This window comes from Orcinus orca, chromosome 1 (assembly GCF_937001465.1).
Source record: "Orcinus orca chromosome 1, mOrcOrc1.1, whole genome shotgun sequence".
NCBI lineage: Eukaryota > Metazoa > Chordata > Mammalia > Artiodactyla > Delphinidae > Orcinus > Orcinus orca.
In genome coordinates this window covers 40,077,819-40,100,288 of record NC_064559.1, presented here as the reverse complement: position 1 = coordinate 40,100,288, position 22,470 = coordinate 40,077,819, and the positions used below count along the sequence as shown (strand labels likewise).

Here is a 22,470-nt window from a genome sequence, read left to right as displayed (position 1 = left end):
CGTGACCTTCAAGACGGCAGAGCGCCCCAGGGGGAGCACCTAACTCCTCCAGGGGAGCCAGCAAGAGCTCTGCAAGAGAGGTCATGACCTCTGCACCCAGTGCTGAGAAGGCCTATATGGGAAGAGGGAAGCAAACACGCACAAAAAGAAAGAAGAAAATTAAGGAGCGAGTCTTGTTCAGGGAACAGAAAGAAGTTAATGCGGCTGCTCATGGGGCTAAGAGTTAAGTCAGGAAAAGGCAGTTGAATACATGGCGGTGGAGGGAGGAAAATGGCTGATTAAAACTGCCTTTTGTTGGTTTGTCTGTAAACTGTGTTTCGATTCAATGGCTGGGCTGAGGGGACAGGTGGAATGAGGAAGAAAGTAAAGGTGAGGTTCACAATAGAAGGGAAACGGAAGATGAGGGGCCTCGGTTACGATGCACACAGTACAAATGAGGAAAACAGGGCACGTTCGGTTAATATTTAACAGGAGGAACTGACAGAACTTAGGGACCAAAATGGGGGACGTGAAGGGTGGTGACGAAGGGCATTTCCAGACGGCCCCCAAGGTTTCTGCATTGGTTAATATGGGTGGGGAGCCATCCCTAAGATGGGGGGAGAGTAGGGATGGGACAAAGGGGAGGTTGAGAGGGGGTAAGAGTAGATAAGGAGGTCCTTTTGGGGCAAGCTGAATGGCTAATAAGATGCATGTTGATCTTTCAACTAAGCAGGCAGAAATACAATTGAACACCCAGCACCTCTACAAAGGGAGCAGACACATGGCATTATCATGTAGACCAGTGTGGGCCAAGAGAATGTTCGTGATGATGGAAATGTTCTATATCTGCCTTGTCCAAGATGAGAGCTACACGTGGCTATAAGCACTTAAAATGTGGCTAGTGCAACTGAGGAACAACAAAGTTTGTAATCTTGCCGGACTTTAAACCATTTAAACTTACATAGCCACAGGTGGCTAGTAGCTGCTGTATTGAAGAGCACAGATCTGAACAGGAGCGGCTCGCTAATAATAAAAACACCAGAGCTGCTCATCAGAGGCTGCCGAGACTGGAAGGGACCTTAGAGTTTATCAGGTATAATTTTCTCATTTTACAAAGAAGAAAACTAAGGCCCCCAACAGGAGAAGTGACGGGCACAAAATCACTGCAGCGAGAGAGCAGCAAGGCAGGCTGGAGCCACGGCCTTCTGTATCTGATCCAATGCCCTTTCCATTTCACAGGCTGCTTCTGGTACGGATGCAAAAATAACTGCAATTTTATTTAAATCTGGAGTGTGGAATCCATGCGGCTCATGGGCAAAGCCAAGTAAAGATCATGTACTCCCCCTGCCGAGCGAGACATCCCAAACATCGCTGGGTAAGCAGCTACATCAGATACTTTAGAAGCAGGTAACAGAACCCACTCTGGTTAGTTTTAATATGAAAGGAATCGATTAAGGAAGGATCAGCAGTTTGCACAATCTCTGAGAGAGGGTCTCAAAGCCAGGCTTGGAGGCTATGCAGTCAGGTACTGTTGTCAAATCACACCACCACTGCTCTGATGGGGACCCTACCGTGCCTACCACTGGGCTCAGGGGAACGGCCAGCCAGATATCTGCCTCTCCACGCTGGACGGCACTGCTGCCAGGATCACCGGAATGCATTCCACGGCCCCCTCCCTCCACATGTCATTCTCAGTAAAAGCTAAAGAGAGGGGAGGAGACTCTTACAACAAAGGAAGGCAAGTTTCTGGCTTCTACCTGGTGCAGAAGCCCCACAGGTCAGAAATTAGGAAAAGAATTTTTTAAAAAGGCACCGGGCTTCCCTGTTGGTGCAGTGGTTAAGAATCCACCTGCCAACACAGGGGACACGGGTTCGAGCCCTGGTCTGGGAAGATCCCACATGCTGCGGAGCAACTAAGCCTGTGTGCCACAACTACTGAGCCTGTGCTCTAGAGCCCGTGAGCCACAACTACTGAGCCCGCATGCTGCAACTACTGAAGCCTGCGTGCCTAGAGCCCGTGCTCCACAACAAGAGAAGCCCCCGCTCTGCTCGCCACAGCTAGAGAAAGCCCGCGGGCAGTAATGAAGACCTAAAGCAGCCAAAACTAAAATAAATAAATTAAAAAAAAAAAAAGGCAACACCACCACCACTTAACAAATGCCCTGTTGAATAAATACCCCATCTGTACTGGTTTGGACCATGGATTTTACAGCCCATCCCACTTAGCAGCATCCTTCCCTGACCCAGAGCTTTGTACACTTAAAATTATGTCTCTATATTCCAAATTTTCTCAATTAATTCACCAGGGGCTCTTCTCAATTTTTTAAAGGATACATTTATTCACCAGAACATCTATATTGATAGAAGCTGTGTATGGTGGGAAGTGAATTATGCATTTCGACTCTTAGAGCGTGAAGGGTTTCTTTTCTTTTCTTTTTTAATCTGGATTTTCTAATTAACAAACTCGATATAGCACAGCCATGAAGATGAACAATTCTGGAAAGCTCTTCCTCAGAAATGGCAGCAGTAGGAAGGAAGCAAGAGTGGATCTGAGAAATCTTCTAAGAACTGAAAAGTATTGTAATGTGAGGCTTAATCATCGAGGCTCTTCCATCCTAAGATTCTACAAAGGGAAGGAAAAGACTACAAATCATTCCAGGTGTTGGAGTCTGGGGGAAGAGAAATGCTGTCTTGGACAGTGTGATGGGGGAAGCCAGGAAGGGGTTCAGTCTGTGACAAAAACTGAGAATGTACCAACCGAGAATATGAGGGGAGAATATACCAACTCATTATGCAACAGCTCTCATGAGCGAACCAGATGGAGTTCTCCTCCAGGCAGCCCCAAGGTGGGGGACCAGTGCTGTACTTAGATCGAGGAGGCCTCCTGTCCTGAGGGTGGCCGACATCCAAGGGGCGCGGCACAAAGACAGGAGCACGGAGGGTTAAGAACTGGACCTACAGAGACTCCACAGTGAAGGAACGAGAGCTCACGAGGCAAGATGGTTACTTGTCCCCATGAGAAAGCTACAAACACCACCCCAGGTGGCCTTCCCAGAGCCAAGCCACAGTCTCCAAATGCCTATTGCCAGGTTCCACCATCGTTTAACTGCCTCCAGGTTCATGTCCACATGTATAATCACACCTTTTACAACACACCAAGCAAACGTAAACAGAAGGAAATTAAAGGATAGTTAGGGCTACTGTTACTCAACACAGAGTAGCTTTCACAGCAGCTGGTTGTCAAAGAAACTTCCCTGAGGAGCATGGACAGGCCTGGGTCACCAAGCTCCAGCTCACGGTAGAGCAGCATGGTAATGGCTGAGGTTCAAAGATCACAATTTCACTAAATTCCTAGCTAAGCCTGACACAGACCTGTTACACCCCTACTGAAAACCCTCCAATGGCTCTTACTGCATCTAAAAGAGACCCTGCTCTTCTTCACCGTCCGGCCGTCGCCTCGTCCTCCAGAATCATTTTGGACCCTTGGCTCCTTGCTCCACACCCTCCAGCCCCACGGGCTTCCCTCCTTCCATTCCTCAAGGGGCTCCTTCCCATCTCAGGGTCTTGGCGCTTGCCCTTCCCTCTGCCTGAAACAGCCCAGCCTCAGATCTCCCCCGGAAGCCTCTTCCCACTCACCCTTCTCTTACCCAGGGTCACCTACCGCCTCCAAGAGGCCCTTCCTGCCCATGCTATCGAAGGGAGCTAGCTCTCCCACCTGGCTCCTCCATCACATCACGGGCAATACAGGGCTTGCTTACTTGTTTTCTCTGTCTTCACCCACACAAGGCAAGCCGAGGGAGGGCAGGGGTATTGTCTAGCTCATCATTGCTTTTATCCCAGCTCCTGGAATAGTGCTTAGACCACTTAATTGGTTGCATAAATAAATGCATTAAAAGAAAAAAGGATCACGGTGATGGTTGACCAGGGCTCCCTGACCTGTACAGGCCTCTGCTATGGGGGTAATGGCCAGTCCTGGTGTCTGAGTGATTCCCTGGGCCCAGCACAGGGACCAACTTTCCAGAGATCTGAAGACAAGGGGTAACACCCCAAAATATGGACTCATTTTCCACTCTACCTTCATTGGCCGAGCAGCTTCCAAGAACACAGGCCGCATCTCCCAATACCTGGCAAACACATGCAGTATTGCCTCACGAACTGATTGCTTCTCTGAGGTACCTACCAGTGTATTTGGGGAGAAGCTTCGAGAACAAGTTGAGGAGCGGCTGTCCTATGAGACTGGAGAGATTCCACGAAAGAATCTGGATGTCATGAAGGAGGCAATGGTTCAGGCAGAGGAAGCGGCTGCTGAGATTACTAGGAAGCTGGAGAAACAGGAGAAGAAATGCTTGAAGAAGGAAAAGAAAAGGCTAGCTGTGATTGCCCTGCATCTTCAGAAAACAGCAGTAGGACCCCGGAGGAATGTGAGGAGACAGATGAAAAGACCCAAAAAGACGAAGAAGCAAAAGCCCCAGGAGGCTCCTCAGGAGAATGGAATGGAAGACCCCCATCTGTCTCCTCCAAACCCAAAAAAAAAGAAATCTTTTTCCAAGGAGGAGCTGGTTCGTAGTGATCGTGAAGAGACAGCTGGCAGTGGAAGTCCTACCAAGAGGAAGAAATCCTTCCCCAAAGAGGAACCAGATAGTGACCCTGAAGAGTCAGGAGACAGGAGGGTCCCCAAGAAAAAGAGGAAATTCTCTTCCAAGGAGAAGCCTCTCAGCAGTGGACCTGAAGAGGTTGCTGCCAGCAAGACCTGCAGCTCCAAGAAAAAGAAAAAGCTCCGAAAGCTATCCCAGGAAAATGAGAATAGACATTTCCCTAGGAGGGCACAACTTACAGAGATATTTCCCAACCCATCCCCTATAGCCCAATAAAAATAAAAACAAATTCACGAGTCAAAAAAAAAAAAAAAGGAGATGGTTACTAAGTCATGTTACATTTTTGAGAAATAAAATGTATTCATTAAACATTTTTTTAAATTAATGGCGCCAAATGCTCAGGCGACCACTTCCCTATGCTCTATGTCCTTGGGTTAGTCAGACTAGAGATACTGGTTTCAGCTCTGTCACCAGGAAAAGGAACTTTCTCAGTCCATTGCTCTACTCTTTTTTTTTTAATGGAATAAATATTACCTTATTTTAAAATGGAGATATAATTGACATATAGCCTGTTAAAAACAAGACAATGGGCCCAAGATGGAGACACTTATGCTGAGCGTGGAGAAGGCCGCATCTGAGATGGACCTGAGAGAAGCAGGACTTGGACATGGGGGCAGGGTGGGCACTTCATGCACAGGGAACACATGAGCCAAGAAAGGAAGCCAGGGAATGGGGGAAAGACAGAAAGCAGCATTTAGACCCATTTGGCGGTGACCCAAAGGAGAATAATGGTGAGATGAGATGGAAAGGGAGCCTGAGACCTACTGTGGTGGACCCAGGACATTGGGCGAGCAGGGAGGGGATTAGTCTGGTTCTGACAGAGGAAAGAGAATCACTGACTGGTTCTGCGCAGGGAGAGACAGCATCAGGTAAGTTGTCAAGGGTTCAGAAAGGGACAGTGAGCTGCCTAAAGTCACACAGGTAGGGGAGGGGCCAGGCCTCAAACCCTGTTACCCTGATTCCAGAGGTGAAGTGGGGTCGGGGGAAGGACAAAACTAACCCCTACTACGTCCCCACTGTTTCCCCAGGCACGGAGCTAAGTGTTTTGCATATAGTATTAAACCTCACTACAGCCCTATGAGGGAAGAAGCCCAAATTACTGACAAAGGTGCATATCTTTCCTCCAGAAACAAAGGAAAGGGTGATGTGAGAGAAGGTGAGGAGACAGACTCAACAGGATCTGGAAGCTGACGGGGCCCGGGAGCAACGGTGGCTGCAGTCACCTTCTCTTCAGCACCCTGCCTGCATCCTATGATCTTTCTCCGTGGGGCCGCTTTGGGATCCGGCTTTCTTCACGTACAAGTTCCTCGCTTTTCATTGAAAACACTTTGTTACTGGAACACCACACAGCTCATGAAGTCGAATGAAAGGAAGCTTTAAAAAGAAGGCTGGGAGGCTGCAGTCCCTGCAAAGGAGAGGCGTGTGCAGTGGCCAGGGACCAAGGGGACTTGGTGGCTCCGACCCAGGTGCCACATCTCTCCTCCCACTGCCACTAAGAGGGGATCAGCAGTGCCTGATCAGGGGCAGAAATGCAGAGGTCAGGCTCCCTCAGGCGGGGGCAGCTTTTTAATCAGCTCATTTACTTTTTATACCACTATTAAAAAATTATCTACGTAGACAAACAAAAGTTGACTTCCGTGTTATAGTCACACAATAACAAATTCAAAATCCTATGTAACAAATCAGGTATTTGGCCTCTGGGTTATCACCTCTGTGTGTGCTGAAAAATAGATATATATTGGTTTTATCTTCCCTCCTTTTATATTTGTCTATAAAAATATACACAGGGCTTCCCTGGTGGCGCAGTGGCTGAGAGTCCGCCTGCCGAGGCAGGGGACACGGGTTCGTGCCCCGGTCCGGGAAGATCCCACATGCCGTGGAGCGGCTGGGCCCGTGAGCCATGGCCGCTGAGCCTGCGCGTCCAGAGCCTGTGCTCCGCAACGGGAGAGACAACAGTGAGAGGCCCGCGTACCGCAAAAAAAAAAGAAAAAAAAGAAAAAATATATATATACATAATGGTTTCAAGTATGTATTTAAGTTGTTTCTAAGCTACTAGACTGAATACAGATGCTAATTATCTTCCTGGTTCTTACTCCCAGGACCAAATGCCCACATTCTTCCTCAACATCTCCGCTTCCAGAGCAGCTCAGAGCCTAAACAGGTCTCAACTGTCCTGAGGAGACACAGGAAAGAGAGAGGCTTATCCCCAGCACTCTTCCTTCTCCTTCTCAGGAGGACACCTTTAGCCTGAAATGAATCTCGCTTTTGACTACTAGACTTCTTCTTTTTGTGTGTGTGTGTGGTATGCAGGCCTCTCACTGTTGTGGCCCCTCCCGTTGCGGAGCACGGGCTCCGGACGCGCAGGCTCAGCGGCCATGGCTCACGGGCCCAGCCGCTCCGCGGCACGTGGGATCCTCCCGGACCGGGGCACGAACCTGTGTCCCCTGGATCGTCAGGCGGACTCTCAACCACTGCGCCACCAGGGAAGCCCTTGACTACTAGACTTCTTAAAGATGCAAGGCGGACTCTTTTGAACATATTGGACATCATACAATCCAAGACATATTTCAAATGACTTCTTTATCAGCACCGTTAACTATAGCAAAAGTGGTGGTGAACTTCAGGGTGCTCAGAATAGAGGTGGAGAAAAACTACCCTGTGATTCATGAAGCTTCTGTTCTGCTGTGGGGCTGGGTTTATGAATGGGTCAGGTAGGTACAGGTTGTCACTAAGGGAAAGCTAAAAACCGTTTTGCTTATTTCAGAATTCAGTGAACCATTAATTCACACATCACTGAAATGTGCTGCCCTCCGACAATTCAAAGACCCTCCAGACCATTGTGGGATCCCAGGATCAACCTCCAGAAGAAGAACAAAAGACACTACAGAAGTGAGCAGCTGGCCCATTCTACCTTCTCTCTCACCAGAACAAAATCACGCTTCAAAAGGGCACAGCTGTGCTGTTTCATGGACACATTAGCATTTGTACAGGATTGAATCTGCACTATACTGAACATTCTCTAGGCAGAATCTGTTTGCTTATGCAAAGGAATTTATCTTCTGATGAGTGTATTAACTCCAGAGAGCTTCTCAAACAGCTTTAGGGCCATGCCTGAGGCTCACTGCCTTTTTCTGTTTGCCTAAGAAGTACCCATGGCATCACCGCCACACTGCACTTCTGGTCCTGACAGGATATCAAAACAGTCTCCCAAGGACAAAAGTAATGGCTCTGATGCACTCACACATGGACTTTAGAATAAAAAGGTAAAGTGATGACCTTTATTGAATAAATTGCTTTTCTTTTTTTGGCAGCGCCATGAGGCTTGTGGGACCTTAGTTCCCCAACCACGGATTGAAACCAGGCCCACGGCAGTGAAAGCACCGAGACTTAACCACTGGACCACCAAGGAATTCCTGCTATTTTTTTTTTAAGTTAGATTCTTATTTGAAATATGTATTTGAAATGGATTAAATAGCTAAATATAAACAATACAGAAAGACGAAAACACAGGTGAATACTTTCCTGTTTTTTACATGCATAAGCGTCGGAGCAATTGTTTAAAAAAAAAAAAAACACTGACAAATTTTATCTTTCAGACAACATGTAAGAGGGATGTCTCCAGGTTTTCTTTGAAAAGTCACGAGAGCATCCTGTATTACTTAAACCGATTCCCCAACCTGAGGAACTTAGAAGAGGGCAGGGAGGTAGGTACAAAGCAATTAGAGTATACCTTTCATAAAAGGGGTAGGGCTGGCTACAGTTCTGGGTAAAATGAAATATGCCTCAGTCAGCAAGAATCAAACCGAACATCACTAGTCAATTCTACTTTCTTGCCAAAACTTAACTAAGCTAAATTTAAACAAGCCATCCTGTTATCTAAAATCAAAGCGCTGGTTTCTTCTGTAATCTCTTTTCCTAGATTGGTCACTTTTTTCCTTTTCCTTTTGTAGCATCACATTAAGAATTCCAGCCAATATTCTTCTGAGGCTATTTCTTAAGTGAGTTGTGATTACTGTTTCCTGAAAGTCTTCCCTTTGGTTTCTGTAAGATGCAGAAGGACTGAGCACACTGAGTTTTCCCACAGTCATCATAAAACGCCAATATCAGAAATGCTCACATTTCATTAAACGTGACAGCGCCTTCCGGCCCCATAGCTCAGTGAAGCACTCCAACAACTTAAAAGGAAACATGTCCCTCCCTGCAGTTGCCCAGGCTGAGATCACAGATAGGGCTCTTGCCTTTGTGGAAACTGATGTCATTCCAGAGAAGTCGACATTGCTTCCATCAACGTAAAAGATGCAGCTGATTAATTTCAGGCATGCTGCAGCTTCTTTCCTTCCAAACGCTAAGCATTCAATACAGCGGGACAACCCAGAGTACATGCTAAGAGTTTACTGGAGCCAATAAATGCAGTTAATTAAAAAAAAAAAAAACTATGCCAATTCCCTTTTACAAAGGGAAATATATTTTCTTCTCCCGGCCATCACAGAACAAGAAGGGTCCCACAAGTACGACCCCACATTCTTCCAACCTCTAAGGTGCTCTCCAGCGGTATACTTCCAGGAAAGCGCCATTGCCCACTGGAGTCACTAAGTCACCATTCACTGCTTTGCTTCTTCGTTCCCCCGGCAATCGTGTGCTGCTTCTCTCCACCCAACTGAAAACACTTTCTCTAAGTCTAAAGGGCACTTAAGACCTTCTGGTGGCTAAATACAAGAGCTCCTCCAATTAAAAAGAAAAAAAAAAATCCCCACTCAAACCACCTTCTCCACCAGCTGCCATGCCTTTCTTTCCTCCCTATCACAGCTTAACTTCTTAAAGGAGTTGTGCTGCCATTCCCTCACCTCCCACTTTCATTGTGCCCACACCCTTCTTCAACCCCGCTGGCTTCTGGGGTCGACATGCAGATGAAACAGTTCTCACTAAGGTGCCCAAAGATCAACAGGGCTCAATCCCCACCAGGCATGACCTCCCAAACTGGGAGCAGAAAGGACCCATTTTCTAAAGACAGCTGCAAACAAAGGGGTTTGCACCCCATCCTGGGATTACTAAGAGATGGACAACTGACTGCTCCCCCAACCACCTCCCTACCCCACGCCCGGCCCCACCCTATCCCCAAGCTGGCAAGAGGACCGAGGAAGAGACTCCTTCGAGCCCCTAGGTTCCTGGCTTAATGGGGAGTGCTGCTGTATGTTGGGGGAGGGGATGAAGAGACTTCATCCAGAGACTGGGCATGCCTGCAAGAAGGGGAGACTTTTACTCCCACAGTGGATAACAGTGGGCACGTTGATTTGTCCTGCCCCTACCAGAGTAAAAGAAAGGAAAACTGCAGGAAGATAGCAGGGCAGAAAAAAGCCCCAGATCTGCTTGGTTCACAGAACAACCGATTAAGGTGACTAGTTGAGCATCTTACTAGCACGCACCCATAAGGGCCTCCTGCCAGGGCCAGGGCGTCCCAGCATCTGTTCCAGTTACATTAGAGGCACTTAACCCTTCCCTCTGCCTCCTCTGCACCCAACATAGGAAACACGGTTGGAGCCCAGAAAAAGGACAGGGAGGAGGGGTCCCAGAGGCAGACCACCCTCCTCACTTCAAGTTGCTCAAACCACAAGGCTGGCAAGAGATGAGCTCAGGGAAAGCTTTAAATCAAATGTCTATTTTCCTCACCGTGGTATTCCCAGATGTAACCAAGGAAGTGGCACATGGTAGGCTTAATAACTATCTGTTGAATAAATGAACAGCTTCTTCTTAATCCTCACCCTCTGTGTCCTTTCTGCCTCATTTCATTCATTTACTCATTCAGTCACTTCTACACAATTGTTTTTTTCTTTGGTTGGTTGGGGTTTTTTTGTGTTTTTTAACATCTTTATTGGAGTATAATTGCTTTTCAATGGTGTGTTAGTTTCTGCTTTATAACAAAGTGAGTCAGCTATACATATACATATATTCCCATATCTCCTCCCTCTTGCGTCTCCCTCCCACACTCCCTATCCCACCCCTCCAGGTGGTCACAAAGCACCGAGTTGATCTCCCTGTGCTATGCGGCTGCTTACCACTAGCTATCTATTTTACATTTGGTGGTGTATATATGTCCATGCCACTCTCTCACTTTCTCCCAGCTTACCCTTCCCCCTCCCCATGTCCTCAAGTCCATTCTCTAGTAGGTCTGTGTCTTTATTCCCATCCTGCCCCTAGGTTCTTCATGACCATTTTTTTTTTTTTAGATTCCATATATATGTGTTAGTATACAGTATTTGTTTTTCTCTTTCTGACTTGCTCCACTCTGTATGACAGACTCTAGGTCCATCGACCTCACTACAAATAACTCAATTTCGTTCCTTTTTATGGCTGAGTAATATTCCATTGTATATATGTGCCACATCTTCTTTATCCATTCATCTGTTGATGGACACTTAGGTTGCTTCCATGTTCTGGCTATTGTAAATAGAGCTGCAATGAACATTGTGGTACATGACTTTTTTTGAATTATGGTTTTCTCTGGGTATATGCCCAATAGTGGGATTGCTGGGTCGTATGGTAGTTCTATTTTTTTTTTTTTAAAGGAAACTCCATACTGTTTTCCATAGTGGCTGTATCAATTTACATTCCCATACACAAATGTTTGCTGAAGGTTGATTCCATCCAGTTTAATTATGGAAAGATGATTGAGGCGTGTTCCCTGCCCTCAAGAAAGTTACTAGAGAAAGTAAGAGAAGTACAAACTTGCAGCTACCACAGTAATTACGTGAACAGTAGCACAGGAGTAATACAAAGTACCAAAGACATTAACTCAAAAAATCCAAACAACTCCCTGAAGTACACCCAGACAGTTTTTCTTATCGGTTTAGGTATAGAATTCTCATGCCTGCCTTTCCCATGACCACTGGCCCTTTAACCCTCCTAACTAAAATACATTTACCCTTGATGTGTCAAGGGTAACTGTTTACACACTGCCTTGTGTGTGTCATATCCTGGAGAAAGCCAGGATAATCCAGATTCCTTGGGTCTGGGGTAGGCCAAGGAGATTTCCAAGCACAGCCTTGCATAAAGACCTAGAGAAAGGACAAGGTATGTATGGCTTTGCTCGGAACACCGCCATATGCAATCTGTCACAGAGGAAATGCTGCTGGTTTAGGATCAAGGTGATGCCAAAGATGTACATGTCCCCTCAGACAGCATCTTAACCACAGGGAGATGGCCATGCATTGTGGAGAACTGAACTACTGTAACATCTACCCAGAAATCACATGTGATTTACAATACTGTTTATTAGTAGACTCAGAATTAATTAGCATTTAGAGCTACATATTTGCAGAAAGTAAATCACTCTACATGATTTCTGGTTTCCTTGTGATCTTAGCTTATAGTCCCTCAGCAACCATTATTGCTCCCCACATTTATTTTTGATAGGTATTTTTAATGACCACTTTCCACCATTATTAGAATAATGAATATAACTCAATATAATAAAAAATCTAAAAAGTACAATAAAGTTTATAACAGGAAAAATATTGTGCATATTATTACCAACACTGTTAATCTTCTGGTATATTTCCATTTAACCTCTGTTTGATTTAATAGCTATTTGGAATTAATATGCCCCATAAGCCAACGCTGGTAAAAATCACCAATATACTAGGATATAAACTGCGATCTCTTTCAATGATGAACAAGACTGTATCTTCATGGTTGTGAAACAAGTAGTAGATTCAGTTTAAAAAGCTTAAATTCAACGGAGGGAAAATTGGTCAAGAGGGTTGTTTAATGTATGAACGCAAGCTGGCTCTCTTCACTTTTCTTTTTTTTATAAATTTATTTATTTACTTTATTATTTATTTTTGGCAGCGTTGGGTCTTCATTGCTGCGCACGGGCTTTCTCTAGTTGCGGCGAGCAGGGGCTACCCGCGGCATGTGGGATCTTCCCGGACCAGGGATCGAACCCATGTCCCCTGCATTGTCAGGCGGATTCTTAACCACTGAGCCACCAGGAAAGTCCCCTCTTCACTATTCTATTTGTCTTTCCAGTAGCCCAACAGTTGGGTAACTATCATTTCAGATACAAACCCCTTTAAAAATAAATTCCTTTGATTGTTTAAAAAGAATATTCTTGTGTGATTCTGGGAGGCACAAAAAACAGAGCTAGTGGTATTTTCTTGTCAAATATATGGTTGCCATTATTTATCAAGATATCTCACAAGGATTTTATTTTCATCTCAGTATTCCATAATAGACACACTATTCCAATGATACCTAAAATAAAAACTATTGGCTTACCTAACTAAGAAATCATGCAGTCCAACGTCAAAATACCTGTTGAAGGGAGACAAAGACAAGCGTATCAATAGAAGATATTCACAGCAGTGGTGAACTTGACCAAAAATATATCATTCACATTTGGAACATGGTGAATATATGGATTACTCCATGACAGTGGTTCTCGAAGCATGACCCCTGGAGCAACCACAGCAGCATTCCCAGGTCAAATTCTCAGTCCCCACCCTCACACACTGATTCAGAAATCCTGGGGATGAGGCCCAGTAATTAGCTTTAACAAGCCCGCCAGATGATTCTGATGCAGAACCACTGCTTCATGAGAGCAAAAGTATCTCAGCAAGCCTAAACTCTCTCTCTCTCTCTCGAAACAGAAGCCAGAAAAGTGAACTTCACCACTTTTCCAAAAGGGGAGTCATTTTATAGCACTAGTTGTCTCTGATGTTCATTTACTCAAAAATAAATGAAATTATGATTTAAAAGCATGAATCCACACTGGCCAGAGGGAAGAAGAGGGGTGGGGGAAGGTGAACTCTGTTCTTCCATCTCCTCCTGGCCATAGTCCCTGGAGCTTTTCGCAGGAGAGAACAACCCCCCCATATCCGGGTCCGCTCTAGCAGGGAAGGGAGAAGGCAGTTCCATGCACTCGCTGGTTGCATTGTGCTTGGGCGTCACACAAGCATCCAGAAAACCCTGGGCGGTAGTGGACCCCTTCAGTCACAGCCTCCCTCTGACACCACCAGACTGGCTCAGTCCATATGAGTGGGACGGCCTTGGTTGCCCTAATGAGCACGCTTGTTCCCCCTAAACCTCTGCCTGCTTAGCCGGTGTCCTTCTCTCACCTTTGTGTCTGGCCGTGAGTAAAAAGACTGGCCCGAGTCACGATGGTGCCGCCCACCAGGTATAATCACTACTCCTAACACCTGGATGGTGGTGGTTATGTGCCACCCACTGGACTGGCCCCCCCAGTTAGCAAGCAGCCTGGGGCAAGCCCGAGGGACTTCTGTCCCTACAGACAGTGAGCAGTGGACTCAGAAATTCCCCCTAGAGTGGGGTCCAACTGCCCAGGCAGGCCCTGACTGTCCCTAGCATCCGGGTCCACCCTAGCCCTTCCCTGGAACATCTCAGCCTACTTGGCACCCCACCGTCCCTGACATATAGCAGGTGATTATAGATATTAAGATTCCTTGTGGGATACCTTTAAATGACAAGATTCTTTCATGCGCTCAAGCATCTGTTTATAGATTATAGACACAGGGTAGGTGAGAATAAACAAAGCCAAAATACGAGGTACCTCATTTATTATATCACTTACCTGAAATAGTTATATAATTCAGGGAAACTCAAAGTCAAGGTATTGTGCGTAAATTCCATCTACTCATAAGCCTCTGAGCAGAGCTCTAGAGGGAGATATACCTGCAGGGGTAGCTGATTTGTTTCAGCTGATTTTACATTGACCTGGATAAGGTCAATTCCTATACTCATATTTAACACAGATTTAAAAAAAAAAGAAACAGAAACAGAAATGGTCCCTCCTCTCGACCAAAACCAAGGCTACATTGCTCAGCAACATAAGTAAAACCTTCATATGACAGACAGCAATTGTACGTTTGCCAGAACAGCAATATGGGCGGTAGAAGTATGTATGGATTAAAACAAAGATTTCAGTCTTTTCAATTACACCAGCAACAGACTCTGTTACAGGAATCAGAGGATGAAACAGACATGAAAGGAATCACAGAGACCCTCAGTGTAGAGGTGCGGTAGGGGAAGAAGACCCTCAAGCAATAATGAAAAACCTAAAAATATTCATAGAAATTGTTATTCATTTAGCATCTAGAAGGTAGCAACTACTCTGTTCAGTACTCACACACGTACCTGGTTGCCGGCGAGGTAGGTACTGGCATCCCCATTTATCGGTGAAGGAACTAGAGTGCAGAGGCTAAGTAACTGGCACAGAGCTCACAGCTAAGAGAGGACAGAGCTGGGAGTCAAACTGAGCCCTGAAAGCCATGAATTATGTGCTCCTCCCACTAAAAGTACAGGCTCTCACTGCCCCTCATTATTACTAATTGAAAATGGCTGTTGATTTTAAATCAGCGCTCCTTTCCACCTCCACCTGACCTCTGCTTCCCCCTGTTCCGGGCAAGCCCACGGTCTCTGCAGGCGCCACCTACCTCCTCGGGTCTTAGAGTCAGCCAGGCTCTGGAAAGCTGTGTCGATTCTCTGGGCTCCAGCTTCCCCACTGGGAAAAATGGAGACCCCTTACTCGTAGGGAGGTTATGAGAATTAAGTGAGAAAATAGAGAAAATACGGGGCTTAGCACAGTGCTTGGTCCACCACGTGTACTCAATAAATAGTAGTCTCCTTTCCTCCAGTTTTTAAGAGTTGTTTTAATGGCAGCCCCATTCCTAATAACTCAGCAGGAGAAGCAAGACACATTAAAAAGAAGGACATATGGGGCTTCCCTGGTGGCGCAGTGGTTGAGAGTCTGCCTGCCGATCCAGGGGGCACGAGTTCGTGCCCCGGTCCGGGAGGATCCCGCATGCCGCGGAGCGGCTGGGCCCGTGAGCCATGGCTGCTGGGCCTGCACGTCCGGAGCCTGTGCTCTGCAACGGGAGAGGCCACAACAGTGAGAGGCCCACGTACCGCAAAAATAAATAAATAAATAAAAAGAAGGACATAAGTTGTCTTACAATGCAGCCCAGAAAGGGAGGCCATTAATCCAGGGCACGGGCAGGGCCTGAGCCCTGGAGAAGGGGGCAGCGGGGCTGGAACTCTGAGGGGCGAGCACCAAGCTCAGGGCATAGGCAGGCGAGCCGGAGGATCAGTGTCCCACAAAGAGCCTTGAAGCTGAGTGCAGGGGTGAGGGCTGGGGTCACGGGGAGCCTCACCCTGCCTGCCCCGCTCCTGACCAGCATCTCATACTGGCACACCAATACACACCAGTGCACACCCAGCTTCACCTGTAGCTATGGCGGCCCTAAAAGTCAGGGTCTAAATGTACAGAAGTGAGGGGCTGTGACACAGGTTGTGTTTCAGACTGTTTCCTCTCATACACGTGTGACTGGTGGCGGATGGAATTTGAGGCTGGGACAAGCGGAGGACTTTCAGCATCCTTGTGACAGGCAAGCTGTCAAGAGAACAGTATAAAGAAGGGGTCCCCGACCTTTTTGGCACCAAGGACCAGTTTCGTGGAAGACAATTTTCCCACGGACCGGGGGGCAGGTGGGGGGGCAGAACGGTTCAGGCGGTAATGCGAGCGATGGGGAGCGATGGGGAGTGGCTGGCGAAGCTTCGCTCGCTCCCCAGCCGCTCACCTCCTGCTGTGCAGCCAGGCTCCTAACAGGCCGTGGGCTGCTACTGGCCCGAGGCCCAGGGAGTGGGGACCCCTGCTATAAAGGGTTAATAATTACCTGGAAACAAGTAGAATGGAGATGGTCGAGGTGAGGGTGGGATGGAGATTTGCATCAGAAAACGTGACAGGAAAAATGCAAGAGGACAAAAACAGAACTATTTCATAGGTAAACATATCTTACTCCTTTACGGCATTAATTCATCTGGTATTCATTCATTCGATAGATATTCCATCTGGGCCTTCTATGGGCCAGGCATTGGTCTAGCCCTGAGGATGCAGTGGAGGGTAACATAACAAGGCACCTACTTCTCATGGCACTCACATTCTAGGTGGAAGAGATAAACAACAAATAAGCACTTACATACAGAAGATAACATCAGAGGGCAGAGAATGCACACACAGTGACAGCACAGAGGGACAGGCCACACAGGCACTCTGGGAAGGCTTCTCTGAGGTGGTGACATTTGGGTTGAGATCTGTATGGTCAGAAAGAGCCAGCTATGCAAAGATCAGAGGATCTAGTGTTCCAGGCAGTAGGACATCCAGAGAAAGGGCCCAGGTTGGGAAGGAATGGGGCAGGTGAGAGATGGAGAAAGAAGGCCAGCGTGACTGGAGAATGGTGAGCGAGGGGAGACGGGGACAGCAGAGGTTGGGAGAGGGGGGCAGGGACCAGATCTGAAAGGACGCATGCATGATAAGGAGTTTGGGTTTTAATTTAACATTGATAGGAACAGAGGAGTGGTATTTTTTCCTTTATTTAAATTTCATTCTTCCAGCGGTAGAGCTGTGGTATGCTTTGGTTTGCATATTAAAAAGAACACTCTGGGTGTCCTGAAGAGAATGGATGGTAAGAGAAGCCGGAGGGCAGGGAGACCACTTAAACAGCCATTGCAGTCCAGGTGAGAGATGATGGGGGCTCAGCCCCCAGATGGAAATACTGGAAACAAGAGAGGAGAGACAGGGACGGATTCCAACAGGATTTTGTGTGGAGTCAAAAAGACTTGTTGACAGACTCATGCAGGGTGGAGCAAATAAAGGGAAACATAACCTGCAAAATAGGTGCGAGTGCCTCTTATCACTCAATTTCAAACCAAGCAGCCTCAAAGTCTTGGCTTCTTAGGGAATTACCACCTCAATAACGCTTGGTGACCCACATGCAGATTAAGGGAATGAGAATGGCCTGGTGATTACTTACACTTAAAAATGGCCCACCTGTTGGGAGAGCTATAAGTCATAGCAATATTTTTTTCTTTTTTTGTTGTATTAATGTATTGTGGTGAAGTATACATCACATAAAATTTACCATTTTAACCATTTTTAAGTGTATAGTTCAGTGGCATTAAGTACATTCACATTGTTGTAAAACTATCGCCACCATCCATCTCCAGAACTTCATCTTCCTCAAGTGGCACCCTGGGTTTCCTCTATACAATGGAAAAGCTGATTTGGGCTCCTTCCAAAGGGTTCGGGGTGGGGTCTCACCTGTGGGGCTTTGTCTTTAATTTCAAAACACAAGCAAACCAGTGAACTCTAGAAATATGTTCTCCTTGGTTTTCCTGGATAGATGAAAAAGGTGCCTTAAGGGAGCTAGAGTAGGAAGAGAATACTATTTTTGTTTTTAGATTTGTATGCCAGGCACTGCTAGGCAATCTGTGCATTCTTTCTTTTAATCCTCGCAACCACCCTGCAAAATAGGCCCCTGTTTCATAAAGCTGCATGGCCTTATCCCCAGCCACCTAGCTGGCAAATTGCTGAGTCAAGACCTAGCTCAGAGCACCAGATGCCAAAGTCTGTGTTTTTCCCTTCATGCATTTAGCTACTGACCCATTTAACACATATTTACCTTGTGCCTACAATGTGCCAGGTGGTGGGGATTCAGAAATGCATGGCACATAACCCCCCTGCTTAAAGGAGAGCAGAGCCTAGTAAAGAGGTGGGAAAGTCAATAATAATTCAATACAGTGCGATCGATATCAAACGCTGTCTCCCTCGGTGAACTGCAAACTCCTTAAGGGCAAGAACCAAAGGCAGTCACCAAGTAGATTCTCAGTATCTATTGGGTGAATCTGAGACAGGTTGGGACCTGGGACCCGGGACTCTTTGCTGCAATGCTTGTACCTGGACAAACGTCTCCTTGAGCAACAGAATACAAAGAAACTATAAGGGACTAAAAATAAATGCATGCATGCACACAGCTGGGGCAAATTATGAACAAGATACAAAAAGACCAAAACCCAACTGCCACTTCTGAGATGCATGGAGCAAAAGCAGGGCACTGCGCACCATCCCCTCCCCCCAACACACTCACAGAGCACCACAAGGGGTCACCCAAGCCACTCCTCCAGCCCAACCCACCGGTCCGCCCCAACCCTAACCCCATTTAAGGGACCAGCTGGCTCCTCCTCAGGCGCGAGCAAGGGAACCTGTTACTTGTGTTCGCCCCCTCGTGCTGCAGCAGGAGTCCCAATAAAGTCTTGCCTGAATTTCTCGTCTGGCCTCTTATCAATTTCTATTGATTAAAGAGTCCAAGAACCCAGATGGGTAACAAATCAACGTGTGACTGATGTGCTGTCAGAAGGCACCGACGCCCCCGCCTGCTCTGGCACTTAGCATAGTACACTGCAGATAGCAGATGCTCAAACGTAATCATTTAACACATCCACTACTATATGTAAATATATAACATTAATACCCACAGATAGAAATGGGGCTTCGCTCCTGAAATAAGATACCTACCAAACTATAGCACCATTATTCTGATCACCTTTTAAGAAAGGAATCTCTCACGGCTACCAGCTCACAGTAAACCAAGATATCCTTATGAGGAGACATAAGAAGCAGCGGTCCTGTGCATATTATTCCCGGTTCCTTAAGGAAAATAAAGATGGGAAATCTTCTGCGTGCATGTGTGACGTGGACATTTTTGTTGTCTGAACATCACCTGATAGCAGCAACAGTTTGACAGAGGAGAGGGAAATGTGGAACAAGCTGCAGTATCCTAACAAGGCAGTGAATTTCCCATCACAAGACGAGTTCAAGCATGGGTTAAAAGGGTGTTTAGAGGAGACTGAACCATCAGACAGAAAACCAGAATGGATGAACTTAAAGCTGCCACCTAGCCTCAGGCTTCCGACTCCCTGTTTCAGTCACTTTCAGGAAGCATCTCTAAGTTTGAAGCCTCACTTCCATAGCAGTAGCTCGTGTCCGATAACCATGAGCAAATTAGTAGACTGTGCCTGGGCTAATGCTTCCATTGCAACCCTGACGGTTTATTTATTACAATTCTGACTGCTGTTCCTGTTGGGGCCTCACAGTGCATCAAAATTAGGGTCGTACCACCTGCCAGAGTGGTGTGCACTTACAGTTACTCACAGAGCACAGAGAACCCCCTCTGAGAAAAGGAAGGGTCAGGCCAACACAGCATGTCCATGGCAGAACTCAGACCAGAGCCCACAGTTAGATCCAGGATCTGTTCTGCTCTGCCAGGCTGCCTGCCTTTTGGGGTCCTGGTCCTCTCTCTCAGGCTGATCTTGGCTGCTTGGGAGCTAGAGTTTAAAAAAAAAAAAAAAAAGCAATGAACTGTGGCCAGAAGCTGCAAATCTCATATAATCAGTGAGGTATGGTTTAGAACAGCGGTCCCCAACCTTTTTGGTACCAGGGACCGGTTTTGTGGAAGACAATTTTTCCACGGACCGGGGCTGGGGTGGGGGATGGTTTCAGGATGATTCAAGCGCATTACATTTACTGTGCACTTTATTTCTATTGTTATTACCTTGTAATATATAATGAAATAATTACACAACTCACCATAATGCAGAATCAGTGGGAGCCCTGAGTTCGTTGTCACTTGCCACTCACTGATAGGGTTTTGTCTTGTTTTTTTGTTTTGTTTTGTTTTTGTTTTTGCGGTATGCGGGCCTCTCACTGTTGTGGCCTCTCCCGTTGCGGAGCACAGGCTCCGGATGCGCAGGTCCAGCGGCCATGGCTCACGGGCCCAGCCGCTCTGCGGCACGTGGGATCCTCCCGAACCGGAGCACGAACCCGTGTCCCCTGCATCGGCAGGCGGACTCTCAACCACTGCGCCACCAGGGAAGCCCACTGATAGGGTTTTGATATGAGTCTGCAAGCAACTGATTTATTATGGTCTCTGTGCAGTCAAACCTCTCTGCTGATGATAATCTGTATTTGCAGCCGTTCCCCAGTGCTAGCATCACCACCTCAGCTCCCCCTCAGATCATCAGGCATTAGATTCTCATAAGGAACCTAGATCCCTCGCATGCGCAGTTCACAGTAGGGTTCACGCTCCTATGAGAATCTAATGCCGCCGCTGATCTGACAGGAGGCGGAGCTCAGGCAGTGATGTGAGCGATGGGGAGCGGCTGTAAATACAGATGAAGCTTCACTCACTTGCCCGCTGCTCACCTCCTGCCGTGAGGCCCGGTTCCTAACAGGCCACAGACCGGTAGTGGTCCATGGCCCAGGGGTTGGGGACCCCTGGTTTAGAACCACTGTTGTTATGGCCACTTAGCATGACACACGTGGGGCAGTATTTGGTGAGGTACCATATTCAGATCTCAATCCTTGCCTCGCCTTCTTCAATGTACAATCCTCACAGTTTTTCATCTCCAGACCTGTTTATCCCACGAGTGGGCTGCCAAAGTTTAGCTCTCACATTCCTACCTGGGAAGTTTGAAGACTGACTTAAAGGGCTGGAGGTCAAAACGAAATCAAGTCACTAGGAGAATAAAGTTTACACCCAGACTCAAGAAGCCCTGATTAGTTCTGGTTGGGCTACCTAGCTTAATTTCAAAGAGTGAAAAAGACCTTAAAGTTTATCGGCTCTAACCTCCTCACTTGGCAGTTTAGGAAAGAAAGGATAAGGAAGATGAAATAATTTGAAACACAACGGGCAGCAGAGCTGAGGCTTAACAGTCCAGGTCCCCTAGACCCCAGTTCTAATTTATTCAAAGTGTCACAATAGCGCCCTCCTCTCAGCCTCAATCAGCGTCTTTATTTTCGGAGAATGCTCAGGACATAATATTGTTACTTAGAACAGGCTTCCTGTTGACATCATATAATAACCGACATCAGGTCACACCATCTCCATCACCACCTGTAGAAGTCCGTGTATAGAGTCTGCAGCATGCCATTCCCTCACTTTCTTATGCTTTTCCACAGTCTGGTCCAGTCTGGATCTAACCTGCCTATCAATTTGAGATTAGAGCCTGCACAGTCACGAACAGAAAGTGATGTGGGGAAAACAGGGAAAAGTGAAAGTGAAGTTAGGCCAGTCAGATCCCAGTTGGCAGCCAAAACATGTTTGGTGAAATACAGTTTGACGGGAAGGTAGAAAATGAGAATTGTAGCCCTGGGAGGACAAATTTTCAAAAACAAACATAGTGAAAGCTAGTGCCAGGTTTTCACATGACAGCTCTTCACTTTATCAGACAAGTGTGTCTGCCATCAGATTATCAGGGAGCAAATTCTGAGAAAATAACCCCAAAGCCTAGAGATCTGGACATCTCATACTGTCGGAGAAAGACAAGAAGAGAAGGCACAGTGCCAGGCATACGTGGCTTGGGAGTGAAGAGCTATCCTAAACTACAGCGGAAACCACATCCCATGTTTCCTTATGTGGAATTAGAAATTCAAGGTCTGCTCTCTGGCTCTCCCACTTCATAGTATTTGATCTCAGGCAAAAAAAAAATAAATCATCCTTGCATGTCTCAGTTTCGTTCACTGTGGCATGGAGATGATGATACCTACAGTGCCAAAAAGGAATAAATGTAGTGGGTACAAGTGCATTCTACAAATGTTCGAGATTATTTTCTCTCCTCCTCAGTCTTTATTATGTTCCTAAAAACTCTTCTCCAAACTGCACTAGTGCTACTTATATTCATTCATTTATCCCACAAATATTTATGGAGCCCCTTCCAAATGTCATGCACTGCAATAGATGCTTAGAATACAAAAGTGAACAAGAAAGCTAAGTTCCCACGCTTGTGTACATTCTAGAAACAGGTCCTTTATCCAATGTGTGACTTGAAATATATTCTCGCAGTCTGTAGCTTGTCTTTTTATTTTCTTAAAATTGTCTTTTGAAGTGCAAAAATTTTGAATTTTTAAATGTCCAACTTATCAACTTTTCTTTTATGGATCATGCTTTCAGTGTCATGGCTAAGACATCTTCGCCTAACCCACAGTCTT

General features: G+C 46.5%; 1 protein-coding gene and 1 non-coding gene across 9 annotated transcripts in view; one reads left to right on the top strand and one right to left on the bottom strand.

The window, feature by feature from the left end:
* HHAT (hedgehog acyltransferase) overlaps positions 1-22,470 on the bottom strand; it is a 359,469-nt gene that overhangs the window by 144,912 nt on the left and 192,087 nt on the right. For all 8 annotated transcript variants that reach the window (XR_007473259.1, XM_049701435.1, XM_033438077.2 and 5 more), the window contains one exon: positions 12,909-12,944. Coding sequence is in view for 7 of the 8 variants with exons in the window: in XM_049701435.1 (XP_049557392.1) it covers positions 12,909-12,944 (36 nt within the window). In the remaining variant the exon portion in view is untranslated. The remainder of the gene's footprint in view (positions 1-12,908; positions 12,945-22,470) is intronic.
* On the top strand, positions 3,883-3,968 carry LOC117203470 (small nucleolar RNA SNORD86). The gene has a single exon (XR_004486240.1). It is a non-coding gene; the product is annotated as a small nucleolar RNA SNORD86 (small nucleolar RNA).